The sequence below is a fragment of the Pyrgilauda ruficollis genome, unplaced genomic scaffold (assembly GCF_017590135.1).
Source record: "Pyrgilauda ruficollis isolate IOZ18807 unplaced genomic scaffold, ASM1759013v1 scaffold37, whole genome shotgun sequence".
NCBI lineage: Eukaryota > Metazoa > Chordata > Aves > Passeriformes > Passeridae > Pyrgilauda > Pyrgilauda ruficollis.
Window position 1 is genome coordinate 7,743,204 of NW_024525156.1, and position 15,751 is coordinate 7,758,954.

Here is a 15,751-nt window from a genome sequence, read left to right on the forward strand (position 1 = left end):
CTCTAAAAAAAGCACAATTATAAAATAACTTTTAAATTTTACCCCATATCACCCTGCTGAGTTACTAACCATCAGATGCCACATAATAATCAAACATGGTATCTTCACTGCCTTCTGGGATACAGGGAAGATCAAGCTTTACTGTTGCATGTTTTCGAAGCCAGTATTCCATTTTGCATCTGTCCTCTAGCTCTAGCAATGCTCCTACACTCCACATGAGTGAGAAGATGTACAGCCTTTCCAAGTATTTTGGAGTCAGTTCCCCACCTTGCTCCTGGAGGATTGAGTTACATTTTAATTTTCAACAGCCTGAAAACTCTACTTGATAATAATTAGTAACATGAGGTTAGAAGTCTTCAGTCATGCATAAATTTAAAGACGTCTTCAATGATCAGACAGAATCAATATAAATCGATAAAAAATCACCCAAAAATAAAAAAAGGAAAACTGATGATGCATGCTCCATGTGCTTAACGTAAACCAGTGCTTAACATCAAATTCAAATGTGAGATTATTAAAGAGGTCACATCCCAGCTATTACTTTCTAAAGAAATAGAACGCATTCCTTACTAACCTTCCTCCTCTTTTGACATTCCAAGTCATCAAAGAATCCCTCTCCACAAAACTTTGTTACTTAAAATTATCTACAATATGTTAAGTATATGTTAAAACTTTCACACTACCTACCTTAGGTGGAATAAGGCCCTGCAGCATATTAATGCTCTGCATAATCACAAAGGCTTCCAACATCTCAGTCTTGCAATGCAGAGACTGAATGCTGAAGCGGTACAAGTCCGGGAACGATGAAGAATACAGCTGACGTAGAATTTCAGCCTCTTGGAAGGAACATTTTTTCAAAAATCCCTGTTGCAAAGCATAAATTTAGTTCCCAATGCAAATCTCGGTAAATTCAAGTGCAGTAATTCAAAAGGTTCAGGAAGCATGGAATGTTGACTTCTTGGGAGCAGAATGGGAGAAGGGGGAGGCAGGGGGTGAAGTTACGTTTCCCTGTTCATTGGGCAGGGTTTAATTAACAGAAGGTCAAATTTTACCCAATTCCTACTCGATGTTAAAGATGAAGAGAACTGAAAAGACTGTGTTCAACAGCACAAAAATCATTCTTTTTGAATATTTTTAATCACAACAGTTGTGACAGGTATCCAAAAACATTGTTACTTGGAAGTTGAACATGTCAAAATAATGCATCCAAGTAGGCAGCTTCTGAAAAGAAACCAAATAATATGTACTGAACACAAATTTGATTTATTCTATCTATACGTTATTTCTAGCAGACATAGAGGATAACCTGAAAGATCTGTCAGATTTCCAAAAAAAATCAGGCTATCAGAGGGGAGGTGTGCTGGTGTGTGTAGTGCTCTTATTGTGTATCTTGGTATCTGTAATGATGGATAAACAAAACCTAAGTAAACTACCCATTTCTTAGGATTACAGAATATGATTCATTCTTTGACGCCTTTAATTCAAAGTAATAACATGATTCTTGGAGTTATCTTGACATTTTCTCTCATCTGCAGGGCAGAATACTTCTCGTTTACATCCCATAAATTTATTTTCTACATAAATACAATCACCAGCAAAAACACTTGCAGATACTTCCCCAAAACTCAAACCAAAATTTGGAATGAATTGAAATCAAATAAGTTTGCTTTAAACATAGGATGCTTTTCTCTTGTGAGAGAAGTTAAAGCTGGAACAGGCTTCTCAGTGAGCTCCTGGAGTCTCCATCTCAGAACTCAACAGGACACTTCAGCAACCTCCTCTAGGTTTACTTGACTAATGTTGTACTCACTATTATCTCTAGAGGTCCTTTCCAAACTCTACTATATTGTGCTTCTATGATTCTTTCTACTGCCTTCATAATATTTTGAAATTCTACTTTTACTTCCCAAAGTAAATAAACTTTGAGACTGATTACAAATAAGGTTATATATAAAAAACCTTTCTAGAAATAGGTAGGTGTAAAACAAAGTGATAAAAATTAAAAGGCAGAAGTACTTAAGATAGATATCCAAAATTCACTGACTGTTCAAAAAATATTAGGGGTTAGTAGAAAAGCTGAGAAGATGCTTTTGCTTTGGAGAAGGTTGATGAGTAATAGATCAAATACCTTTGATCTCTTTGCAAAAACTGCTTAAGAAGCCCACTGCATGAGAACTGCAACATGAACTTGAGAACTATTTCACTAAACTTGGAAGTTGAACATGTCAAAATAATGCATCCAAGTAGGCAGCTATAGTTATTTGTTTGCAAATAGTAAGGATTGAAAATAAAAATATATACAACAGCTTCCTGAGTTACCCATATTTATCTTTAATCATGTTTTAAGGTTCTTCTGAAATATCAACAAATACTACATTTCATTCAACACCTGAGAATTAGCAAGGTTAACACCTACCCTGACCTGTTGGAATATGAAGTGTATTGCATTACAAAATAGATTTAAAGGGAGGCATACTGAAAAAGCCATCAAGATATTTTATTTATGATGTAAGACCAAACCAAAAAAACAAAGAAACGTTATTGGATAAAATTATAAATAACAATACGCTGCAATTTCATAGCCAATTTTATAATGGGGAAAGAAAAGGAAGTTGGAAAAGTTACTTTATGGTGAAATGAACATAATTTTGTTTATGCAATCCAAATTTTGTTTTAAAAACAGTTTATTTCCTTTAGTCTGTTTCTATCACCAAAATATTTCACAAAAAAACCCCATAAGGTTATGGATTAAGAAAAACTAGTTTTGTACAACTCTTCAACACACCTAAATTTAGCCTGCATCTCACTTTAAAGTGAGGAGGTAAATCATGAGTGACAACGCAAAATAAAATTCTTTTCTCTGCAACTGAATCTTTAGCACAGTTTTAATATCCAAGAAGTGGTTGTCTGCAAACTAAGCAAGGAGGCAGAGTTGTGAGAACTTAGCATCAGTAGGCCCTATACAGTGTTGCAAGCACAGAAAGGAACTACACAAGCAGAATCTCAGGGGAGCCACTGTCCTAGATGCATAATTTACAGTTACACTTTCCTGAGTATCCACATTAGTTTAAACAAATTTTTAAAAAAGTAAAACTTGGCAGTAACATACATAAGGCACTTGTGAACATACATAAGGCACTTGTGTTGACTGCATGTATTTGCATTGGTAAAACTGAACTTTTACCAGCCAATTTTTTAGGAAACTTGTTAAACACATTTTCATAACATGACTACAAATATTTTGGACTTGGCAAAGGAACTCATCAAATGAATTAGTGACGATTCTCAAGTGTTGCAGAGACCTGTGACTGAACAGAAAATTCCACATGATTTAATATCATTCTAAATGGAAAAAGCTTCAGACACTACTAGAAAAATATAGTATCAGCTCTCTGCAGCAACCCTTAATTCCTCACAAGCAGCAACCCTCCAAGTTCACAAAAAGTCAAGAGGACACGGGGGTTTCCAAGACAGGAAGGAATATCTGATGACAATCCCGTTCCTTTTCCTCCTAATGGGTTAAGGCCAAACAGGATTCTGGTGCCTTCCCTAGTGGGTCTTGCTGCTCCTCGCCTATTTTCAGGGCATTATACCCGATCTGCCATTTCAGATCCGCAGGTGAAAAAGAAACCTTGTGTCTATTGCCAGAAATCACAAGTTTACAGCCTTCCTCTCCTTGGTAATTTCTGCTCACCAAAACACATCCCCTGGCTTCACTTTTCCCGGAGGAGCTCCACAGTCTCCATTCCCAAAGAGGGGCACCAGGCACTGCCTGGCACTCAGGTCTTGGACTACAGCATATTGTCTCTTTTGATTTCTACACGGGCTGAAACCTCTAATTTGCTAAGGACACTGGTTCTAGGCAGTGCCACAGGCAAATTTTCCTCTGTTGCCAGATAACTCGGGGATTTAGGGACAAGGAATCTAGTTATAAACAGCAAGCTATTTCTTTACGGGTTAAAGCAATAAGAAATCTGAGAATAACATAGAGTAATCACTACAAAAGGCTGACATCTGAAAGTTAATGTGAGGCTAGCTGTATTTTCATAGGACTAGTTAAGCAACACTAACTAGGTGAGGATTAGTTGCACTTTCCAATGGTATTCTATTTGATTTGGAAAATGAAATTACTGAATGGGACTGTGAGACATTAATCTTAAGATATATTTTTAAAAATTTGTTCATGCGATACATATTAGAATGGAGGACAGTAAAATTTAGTCTGTTAGGTCATAGTAACCTATAAATTTTTGTCTTTTTGAGCCTGGAAAAAAGGGAAACAAATACACTACAAACTCCTGGATGGTGTTCCCATTTCATAAACAGGAAATAATTCCATCTTCAAATTAAAGTTTAAAGCCCATATAAAGGATTTTAATTTGGGATTATAGTGAAATATACCAGATACTACTTGGATTTCAGGGGAAAGTAATTAAGTAATTATCTGTATGATCACAGCAATCAGTATCTTAGTCATGCAGGAGAAAGTTTTCATTTTTGATATTCAGGAGCCCGACCACATTTATCAAAGCAAAATAATGTTAACCAAGCATTCTCAATAAGATGGCCTAGGCAAGAAGAAAATGAAAAACCACCTTTTTTTAACCGCTATTGTCTCTATTGTTTTTTTAAAAGAAAAGAAAACTGGAATTAAATGCTGAAAGCTTTGTTTAAATATATTGCTATGGAACATTAGGTAGATTCTTGGGAACTCTCATGTTTCATCTTCACCAAGATTTTTGCTACATTAAAAAAAAAGTCTGCTCAAGTCTAAGAATTTGTCATTCACTATATTGTCACAAGCATTCTGTCAAGATTAGGATTTATTTTTACTAGGTTTTGGAAGATGAAAGATGACATATAAAAGAAAAAAATAAGACTTTATAAATCACTTTGATATATTTCAACATGTTATATGATGGGTTTTGACTCTAAAATACATCTGAAATATGTTCTGCTTGTCTGAATTATTCATTCCATGCCAGAGAGACAGTAACTACTGCCTGGTTGTTCAGATATTTTGCTTCTAGGAATGTTAGCAGACAACCAAGTAACAACGTCAGTTTAAAAATTACATGTTTTGATGCTGTATTTATTTCTGCAAATGCAATAAATTTAAAGAAATATCAAGAGAATTTTTATTTTCTTGAGCATTTCAAGTTCCCTGAATCAACTTTATTCTTTTCTCCTCCTTGGTCCGAAGCTGTACTATGGGCTACCAGGTAGTTAATGTTTTAAAAACTGAGTTGTCTTTCAATTGCATAAAATACTTCTAATTACAAATTTGTCCCAAAGTAAAATTACCATATTCTTTAAAGTGTAATATGTTAACTATGTTCCTTAAAAAAATTATTCATTCTTGTACAAACTACCAGAAACATTGCTATTTTAAGTACTGACTTAAAGTTTATACAGAGGAAAATGGATTTCATAGCAAAAGGCACAAAAACAGGTCCTACAGTAATGAGTGAAGTGTTGAAGAAGTAACCAGTAAAACTTTCAATGCATATACAGACACTTAGCTGCTCTACCTCAAGGATAGGGCTCCAGGTGAGAACTGATGAGCTCATGAACACCATCCCATTTCTTGAAACTGTTGCTGGAGAAGCATTATCGATATTATGAGGCTCAAAGACTATTTTGCAATTTGGTGCCATAGGTATCCGATCACCGTTCGCTAGTGTGAGAGTTCTGTTGTCATCCAGGACAGAATTAAGGTTCTCAATCCAAATAGCATCTACTGGACCATCAAGAACTATCCAGATGTGGTCACCTATAATGCAACACAACAGATAAAAGGACCTATGGATGAAGTGCTAGTTTCTTTCAAGGACCAGTTTCTTATTTCTGCAAACAAATTTTTAACTTATTCTGAATTCATGCACACAGCTACGATCTCAGCTTTTTAATACAATTACTATTTCCATCACTCAATTTCAGTTGGGTACTTCATTTTGTCACCTATACATAATAATTACCCATTCTTCAGTGCATAAAGTGCCATCAGCATAAGTCACCAGTTTTTAATACTCCAATAGAGCTTTATGGATCCAGTATTCAAGACAGTAATAAATTAGGTTTATTTCAAGTTACATGAAACGACATAAAGAAGATAACGACTACAGATATATTTAAACACCATTCGTTTTCAATGAGTTTTATAAACGTAGAGAAATTAAATGGAAGGAACTCTTGAAAAATCACTCTTTCAAATAGCATGCGTACTGTCATAAATAAGAGGTCTATTAGGGGAAGATTCCTGTCATTTGTTCTATTCCTAAACTTGATCCAGCTTCCTTTTAAGGTTTTCCATTTTCTAATGGAAAGGTATTTTAAAGCCTGCTTCTATTTCCTACGAGGGCCTAGGTCTGTTTTCCTTGCCTCGCTGAGGTACAGAGCAACAGACCCTGGCTGGAAAGAGATCCCACCTTGGCTCCTGGCTGCCCACCCCTTAGGGAGCAGACAGCCCCACCATGCACTGCTAGACATCTCTTTACCCAGAGATGATCCTTCTGCCTTCAGAGTCAGTGTTTATCATGAAGGCCTAGGTGGCTTGGAGCTTTGCTAGTGTTGAACCAAGGAGATATGAAACAGATGATAAACTTCTCATATGAGGGTTTTTATAGCTACAGTTGAGGCATCTCAAGCATGAGATAGTCTGGAGTCTGACTCATAAAGAGATATTACAGAACTCTTACAGAGTAAATCTGAGGAAGTCTTATGAGTGGGCTAATACACATTTCATCTTGAAGGAAAAGATAAAAAAATCAATAGTTAATGCCATGTTACATTCTCAAGGGTATTACATTTCTAGATTTGAAACAAGCCTATCAAAATTAAATTGAAAAGTGTTTTCTATTTTAAAAGTATCTGTATTTCTGAAGACTAAGAATTTTTGTATTAAAATAGTGCAACAAGTGTTAGCATTTTCTTTTATTTTTTTCTTCTAAGGTGTAATGATAAGATCATATACTAATTTTCAAACAAAAAAAAAGGAAGAAACAATCTAGCATCAAACTCTCAAAGACATTCATTTAGTTAAAATAGCAGTCTAAGAATATATGTCAGCATAATTTTAGGCAGAAATTGGCTGCCTAAATAGAATTATCTAGTGCCATTTGAGATGGACTAGGATATGTGAAGGGCTAGCTGTTATGACACAATTGGTATGATGAGATTTATTTCCTTTTAGTACGGCAGCTGGAGAACAGGTAGAAATCCTGACAGCATCAAAATTTTTATAGGATACCACTACTGGGGCAACTGACTTTTACCTTCCACTTTTCTTCAATATGAGGGCCTAATACACAAAAAAGAGAATTCAGTAAATTCACTGATGTAGTATTTGTTACACTACACTATTTGAACACAAAGCATTTAGAACAGAGACTGTAAAAGGGACGGAAGTTCTTCCAGCAATTTTCCAATGCTTCCATGTAGAAAAAAAAAATCTGTGCTTTATAAAGTTTTCCTGAAGCTTTTTTTTTTTTTTTCTGAGGTTTCTTTCTTGTTGTATTTTGAATGGAAGCCTTTTTCATTATACCTGTATTGGGTCTGGTTGAGCTGGAGTTCCTTTCCCCACAGCAGCCCTAAACAGTGCTGGGCTCTGCACTGGTGGCTGCAAAGGTGTTGATAACACACCAGTGTTTTGGGTATTGCTGAGCAGCACTGGCACAGCATCAGCTCTGTCTCTCAATATTCCCCACATCAAGGAGCTGGGGGTCAGCAAGATCCTGGGAAGGGACACAACCAGGCCAGTTGACCCAAAATATCCAAAGGGAGATTCCATACCGTATGGCATCTGCTCAAAAAGCTAAGGAAAGGAGGGGGGGTGGAGCATCTGTTGTTTACGGTGTTTGCTTTCCAGAGCCACCTCTACGTGTGCTGAAGCCCTGCTGCCTGGGAAGTGGCTGAACATCGCTTGCTGATGAGAAATAAAGAACAAACCTTTGTCTCCTCTTTGCTTGTGCGCAAGCAAATTTTTGATTTTACTTTAGTAAACTGCCTTATCTCAACCTATGATTTGTTTCCCATTTATTTTCCCTCCCCTATCCACCTAGGCAAAGGAGTTGTAGCGCAACTTGGTGGGCACCTGGAATCCAGACGAGGTCAACCCACCACAATACCTTTCTTTGCTCTTAAAGTTTTTCTCCAGAGTGCTGAAAATATTCCATCTGTCCAATCATTTGTTGCCACATCAAGGCGTCCAAACATTTGTGGAGCAGTTATAGCTTTAGGATTCATTCTCATTTCACGATGAGGTTGTCCACAATCTGTAAAGGCAGACCACCAGTTAGTTTTTACATTTCTTTTCAGCAGTAAGAGAATTGACAAACTCAAACTGATTACACCCAAATATACGCTTTAATATGCATTTGTGATTATAAGAACATGTGTATTTACTTGAAAAACTTCTCTTGCTATACGAAATTCATTAATTGGAGACATCAAGAAAGTAAAATTGAGTTCTGAAACTTTTGATTATTCAATTCACATTTCATAGCTTCATTGGGAACAGAAAAGCAGCAAGATGAAATTTATTCAAAGTTTAGTTTAATATTTTGAAGGCTTATCAAACAATAGAGCTTTAAAACATTTGGTTTAGATGCACATTTTTAAAACCCAGTGAATAAATACCAGACAGATGATTGATTATTTTGCCCTTCTGTGCACTTGCCTGTATCTTAGAACAGATAAAATATACAATATTGGCATATTCTTGTGAATTCTCTTAGACAGACAAATTCTATCTAGCCATAAAATGACCATATAACCTTTATTTTTTATCTCACTAGCAACAGCTTAAAAACTACAATGCTGGACGTCTTTAAAAAACCCAATATTAAAACATAATCAGGAGCCAGTAGTAAGATGTTGAAAGAAAGAGCTGAAAAAATTACTTATTTTAAAATAACTTCATTATAATCAGATTTCACTAACATGTAAGATAGAAGCCTGACAGATCAGTTTAACATTTCATGAGGTTGTGTGAGAAAATCAGCTTTGAAAAAAGGAGTGAGGTGACTCTATCTTAGTAGTAGTTCACATCTCAGTGCAAGAAAAAAAGATAGGAAAACTGTGCAATGCAACTTTGTTATTTATGCTTTTTTTTTTCCCCCCCTAAATGGAGCAGTCATTTCCACTGCAATGCAGAGCTTACAGTATTTCTTAAGCACTGCACATTACTGCCTGTATGAGACTTGCTGAACTATTTGTTGCAGAAATTATTCACTTCTGGAAAATCATATAAGCAACTTGTGAAATGGGATAACACAAGCTTAGCTCAAAAGAGATGTTTTTCTCCCCAGGCTATGACCTTTTATTTGAATAAACATTCTTCAACTAATATTTTTGTTTAGAAATACAGATGACAAAAAAAAAAAAAAAAACAGACACAGTCTTCAAGCCTCCAGCCAGGACAGAAAATTAACACCCTTGAAGACTTTTTCACTGTCTAAACCAGGAATTTATGATTATAAAACCAGTTATTTTATATTTCAAAGACCCTGTCTTATGCACTGTGTTCAAAAAGACATAAATACTTCTGATTAGCAAAAGGTTCCAGCATTACCTCAGCAAAACCCAGGAGATGATTTAATCACTTGTCTGAGCTGCCTGCCTAGACTGTATTCCTCTTTCTTAATCCACCTAGAATAAGAACTTCTGATAAAAGTATGATAATATGGACAAAAGGACATGAAACATACGGTTTTGAATGTCAGACATTTTTAAGCTACTAGAATAATTAAGTTCCTCAACATGCAAACTCATTCTTCCAGAAATATATTCTCACAGTGAAGCAATTGAGAAGAAACAATGGGGTTTAAAGTTTACCGTGCAACAGTTCAGTAACAATTTACAATATAAGTACTAACATACCTGTCATTGCTTTCATTAAGATGTGGATGCAGGTAGTTTTTCCTGCACCACTAGGTCCTAGTGTCATCAACCCATGCCTTACTCTCTGGGTTTCAAAAAGCTGGATAACTTTCAGTTTCCAAGGAGGATGACAAACAAGGCCAGATTCCTCCACCTAAGAGACAGTGACAGAAAATCAAATTACTATTTTAGAGTACAAAATATATTTTGATGCCTTTAGATATAGATAAATAGATAGATAGATAAATATAGATATATCATCAACAGATTATTATACTCTTTGTAAAGGCTTTGTGTATATTAAAAAAAACCTGTTGGAAAAAGAAGATATATTTGGTATTCAAATACGCATTCAGAAAAATAAGGTAAACCAGCCTCTATGTACATTGTGATCTATCTATTAGATATACATATAATATATCTATAATATATATACATTATATTCTTAAATTGGCCCTACTGAAATATTACAATCACATAATGGGAAATTAAATAAGAGAGATGTAATTTTAAATAAATATTTTTTCAAATTAATATTTTAATTGTCAAGACTTTAGATAAATATTAAATCCTGGGTCACATAAGGCAAGCTCATATACATGCATTTTTCAAATTGGACCCCAGTAACCATGGCTCAAGAAAACCATAGGACACTATAATCCCAATTCAGTGACCTCATGAAGAGTAAGCTGAACAATACTAAAGATTTATAGAAAAGCTTACACTTTTTCTAAATAGTAAAATATAATATTGCCAGCTGGACAGACTCTACAAGAAGAATTTTCTTAGATGCCACTTCATGACAGTTATGCCAGAGCACCACAAATCACGAGAAACATCACCTGCTTGTCAATGGCAGCTTCAAGTTCAGGATAGCCTGCTTTATCAAGCTGGATATCTGGAAACAGATCTTCAATTAAACTCAGAAATAAGGGTTCATCTTCATCAATCTAGTGAAAATCGGGGAAAACAAAAATCCACACAGATTAAAACCTGTTCTATTTATTTTATCAACTTTAGAAAGAACAATCCCTAAGTCCTGAAGAACTAAAGAAATGCTTGAGAACCTAAGGAACCACCTATATAATCCTCTAGGCTCTAAACATTAGAAGTACACAGCAGAAAGAGATCATGTGATGCTTCTATTTGCCAAAATAAATCACTAACATGCAGACTGAATTTCTTACAGTAGATTTTAGCAATAACATTTAGAAAACTATCTATTTTATTTGGTGGTAAAAAAAAAAAAAATTACGTATCACAGCAACAGAAGAGGGTTGCTAGCTATTTAGACAGGTGAAATGGTACTCATTACTATGAATAACAGATTCTTTCAAGAGTGACTAAATTCTTAAGCACAAAGTTTCTGCATAGACATCTATTTTATTACTGACTTCTAAAGGTGGTAGGGAAAATATGTAAAAAAAATTCTGAATGATTCAAGGTTAAACCCAGGTAGAAACTCAAGCAACAGAAAGCTCACTCCCTCCTCAGTCCCACACAGGGTACTATGAGAAATTTATCTCCATCCCAGCCAAAATGTTCCACTCAGAATGAAACATTTCCAAGCTAGCTTCGGTGTAAAGGTCACATACAATCTTCTAGTGATCACATAGCTCCAAAGTGCAGTTTAAATCATTTATCAGGTCCTCAGAACTTACCAGTTTAGACAGGTTCATATCTCTCAGAACACGCATGACGATGGTAGATTCAGTATCTGTGGGATTTGCTCTTTTTGCTGCTCCCAGCGTACGCAGCACAGACAATATATTCCGCAAGCCAAAATCATAATGCACCTAGAAGATACGTGACGTTTGGGAAGATTTTCCCCAAGTTAAAAGGGATGAAACAGTTCTTATTTACTATTTAAGACATGGATGGATATGTAGGAGAAGTGATACTTGTGTTTCAAATGCCTCCAAACATCCATCAACTTTGGCTGTATGACTATGGGTGACTTCACTTTCAAATCAGCTACCATCTACTAAAATCTAGGGTGTGACAGAAAAAAAAATGTCATCATAAGTCATTGAATCAAGACAGGGTTCCCAAGGACTCTTGAGAAATACTTTATCAGTATTATTTTGAATTCTCTGTGGCCCTTGGAAACTGAGAAATATCTGTACAAGCACAGACAGCACAAACCAAATGCCTCTCAAGCCACACTGCTTGACCAACAGAGACCACAAGACCAACAAAGGCTATAATAAAGCTTTAAGTTGTCTCAGTCATCACCATTCACTAAAGCTAAATCTAAATAATAAGCAGTGTTCTGCATGAAAGCCCCATCCTTGCACTGACAACCTGCAGCAGGAGTTCATCTTCCAGGACAGCAGAGGGATGCATTACTAAACTGCAAGTGTCTCTTAGCTTACGAGTAAGCATGAACCTTTCCTTATTCTTCACACAAATATTTTGTGACTCCATAGATAGTTTTTCCCTAAAATAATCAGGTAGCATCATATGAATACAATCACCTGCTTTGACAGCTGTTCTTCACAGAGCTTGTACAGTGTAAAGAATTTTCTTGCCAACACAACATTAGCAATGAAACCACAACTAGCTAATTTAACACGAATTATGATTTGACGATCAGGAACCATCATAGCCACTGAACGGAAATTGATCTTCAAGTTTTCAGGAAGTTCCTGCCGTCCAGCATATCCTGGATTCTGGAGAGGAAAAAACGGTGTTGAAGTTGAGTGTACCTTGTACAAACAGAAGAATCAGCAAAGGAATATGCCATCTTGGTAGGTAAAAATAATTCATTGGTATTAAGTCATATGTCAGAATTAATTGCCATGCAGAATTACCGCCATATCTCTACAGAATTTTTGCCTCTTTTATAACCATGAGATATGAAAAATGTTCCACGTAAGCATTTCAAATCTGAGTTTGTCTTATAGGTCTTATTTTTACTAGCTACTCCTACCTATATCCCTATAGGAATTTTTCTGTAATTGTAGCAAAAAGCATACTTTGGGAGCCAGAATTTGGCACGTAGAAGCAATCTGAAATTGACATAGCTTGTATTGATGGTGCTGCCTGCATTTGTTAGTTGCATGTGCTCGACGTTATCAAAACAAGACCCTGTAAACTGTGTTTGCAGCAATGCTCAAACTATCAGTGAGTTAGTTCTAAGAACTGAATGACATAAGAGTTAGCAAGTACACTTCATATACCAAGTTAGACTCGATTATTGTGCAATCATCACTGGTATTTAGAAACTTACTGAATACTTACCATAGTAAGAAAGATGCCAAATTCTGGGTTCATTTCTACATTGTCTCCATCAGTAAAAATAAACCTTTTTTTACGTTTCTTCTTACATGTCAACACAATTGCTATTTGCTGTGCAGCTACTGATAGCACTGGTAAATCAATACGATTGAATTCATCAAAGCAACCCCAGGAGCCAGATTGAGCAAGACCTTCAAAGAGAAAAGCAACTAAGCATAGAACCATTACATTTTTAAACCTTTTTTGGTGCAATTCACAAGCCAAAAATTATGTTAATTTATCTCGGGGCAGGGGAGGGGGGGAAAAGTGTTTATTTTTGAGGGTTGGGAAAGGAACAAAGAGAAGAATTTTAATTCCTTTTCAAGTAAGAAAATACAAATTCACCAAGTCCTTAAGATTTTCTAGCACATTATGTTCTTTCATTTTTTTCTTTTATCTTGAATGTTTTCCTGTCCCTCTTTACCCCCCAAAGAAAAATTCCTCCAGTAATTCTATGAAAATGTGACAGGCTGTCAACAGCTTATCGTACATATTAAAATGAACAATACAGTTGCATCAAGAAGCTGGAGGTCAGTCTATTCCAGAACTGTATTTTTCCTTGGAGTTTTTGGGAAAAACAAAACAAAATCATAGATACAGTCACTTGAAGCAATACCATAATCAAGAACCTCCATTTGATCTCTAATTTAACATCTGCCATGACTGACAGGTATCAATTTCAGATGCCTAAAAAATGTCATCTTGCACCTAACTTCAGTGAGCTCAACTTCAGTGAGCTCTGCCAATTGTTTTTAACATATCTAGAACTACCCATGCATTTCCTTCTACTGATAGAAACTTCAATATTTGACTGAGACAAAATTCTGATATCAAAATTCAGCACATCCCACCAGTTCAGCAATAAATTTCATAGCATTTTCTCTTCATGGCAGCAGTTATCCTTCTGACTTTAGGTCATTTTAAGTGACTTTATCTATCCTTTCATAAACTGTTCATAAAATGATTTCAGACATTTCTATTTCCTGAAGACAGTGTTGCAACTGTATTTTATACACATAGCAAGATATTAATTACTTGCATTTATTAGAAGCCTGAAACCATCTGCCAGTTATGTGTCAACCTTGTTTCATGGAGATGTCCTTTTATCCTTTGAAACTTTCATGTAGTTCATAAAATCATATCTCAGAAGATAAAGGACTGACTTATAAAGGACTTATAAAGGACTCATGAAGATCAACAAGTAGAACTACTGACTCCACAAAGGTGTATCTAAAAGTTAAACCATATATAAAGATCATTTCTAATTACTATTTGGACATTAACAGGCTTGAGACCCAAATGACTTCCTTGGAGAGCTTGTTCCAGTGCTTGACTACACAGTGCATACCTAGCTTGAATTTCACCCCCTGCAGCTTCAAGCCATTCCCCCATATCCCATTTTCAGACACCAGAGAGATCATTACCTCCATCTCCACTCCCCCTCATGAGGAAGTCGTAAACAGCAATGAGGGTACCCCTCAGTCTCTCTTTCTCAAAGCAAAGCAAACAGTATATTCAGCTGCTCATTTTAAATCATGTCCTCTAGCTCTTTCACCACCTTTTTTGCTGTCATTTGGATACATTCCAGTATTTTTATATGTTGTTGTATTGTTGACTCCAGAACTACAGAGTACTTGAGATGTGGCCACTCCAAAGCTGAGTACAGTGGAACAATCACTTTCTCTGCCCAGTTAGTGATACTGTGCTTTGTGCACCCCAGAAAACAATTGACTGTTTGGCCAACAGCTTATCTTTGGTCCACATCTTACCTTTGAAGATCCTCCCAAGTCCTCGGAAATCCATCTGGTCTGAACAGTTGAAGACCACTACATATTTTCCAAGGCATCGTCCCATATCTTTCACGGTTTCAGTTTTTCCAGTTCCTGCAGGTCCCACAGGTGCTCCACCCATGTTCATGCCCAAAGCTTGAGCCAAAGTGATATAACATCTAAAAGGCAACAATCAATCAGGCTGCAGCAGACACATTTCTGTATAGTGCTAGAGGGACTTACACAAGGTCTGATTTAAGGAGAAAAGGGAAGTGCTGAAATTATATTCCACTAATTACAATTTAGATCAGTAAGGACAAAACCCCTTCACTTGGTCTCTGATGCAAGGCATATTAAGGTTCATTTCATCATACATAAAGTGAAAGAACAGATAATCCTCAATTATCAGCAACCTGAAAGATCACAAAAAGGGAAGAAAGCAGATACAGAGATGCTGCCTAATTTAGTTTTAATAGCTTGGATACTGAGTTATTGAATCTGGAGTAGCTTTGAAATACATTATAATGTGGAGTGCAATAATGAAAGACATCTAACCTTTCCTTTCTTGTCCATCTTTGAAATTTGATCACACAGTGCATCTCTTTTTCATAAATGAAACATCTATGCATAATGCAGCAAAACACCAGCTAACAATTATATATCAAGACTAGCTCTAGAATTTTTTCTATGGAATAGTTAAAAAAAAAATAATCACAACCAATAAATGCCTTTATTTTGCCAATGCTAGGTTATAAAGCATTCTTTGTGCTATTTGAGTTAGACAGGTAGATCTCTCTGTTAATAGGATTGGAATTCTTTCAACA

General features: G+C 35.9%; 1 protein-coding gene across 2 annotated transcripts in view; it reads right to left on the minus strand.

Annotated features, from left to right (window-relative positions):
- Positions 1-15,751, minus strand: part of DNAH5 (dynein axonemal heavy chain 5) — a 116,004-nt gene that overhangs the window by 48,190 nt on the left and 52,063 nt on the right. For both annotated transcript variants that reach the window (XM_041475929.1, XM_041475928.1), the window contains exons 36-45: positions 14,928-15,106; positions 13,123-13,310; positions 12,357-12,551; positions 11,541-11,675; positions 10,722-10,829; positions 9,880-10,033; positions 8,127-8,273; positions 5,532-5,773; positions 688-864; positions 70-274 (exon numbers count right to left, since the gene is read on the minus strand). In XM_041475929.1, the coding sequence (XP_041331863.1) occupies positions 70-274; positions 688-864; positions 5,532-5,773; positions 8,127-8,273; positions 9,880-10,033; positions 10,722-10,829; positions 11,541-11,675; positions 12,357-12,551; positions 13,123-13,310; positions 14,928-15,106 (1,730 nt within the window). The remainder of the gene's footprint in view (positions 1-69; positions 275-687; positions 865-5,531; positions 5,774-8,126; positions 8,274-9,879; positions 10,034-10,721; positions 10,830-11,540; positions 11,676-12,356; positions 12,552-13,122; positions 13,311-14,927; positions 15,107-15,751) is intronic.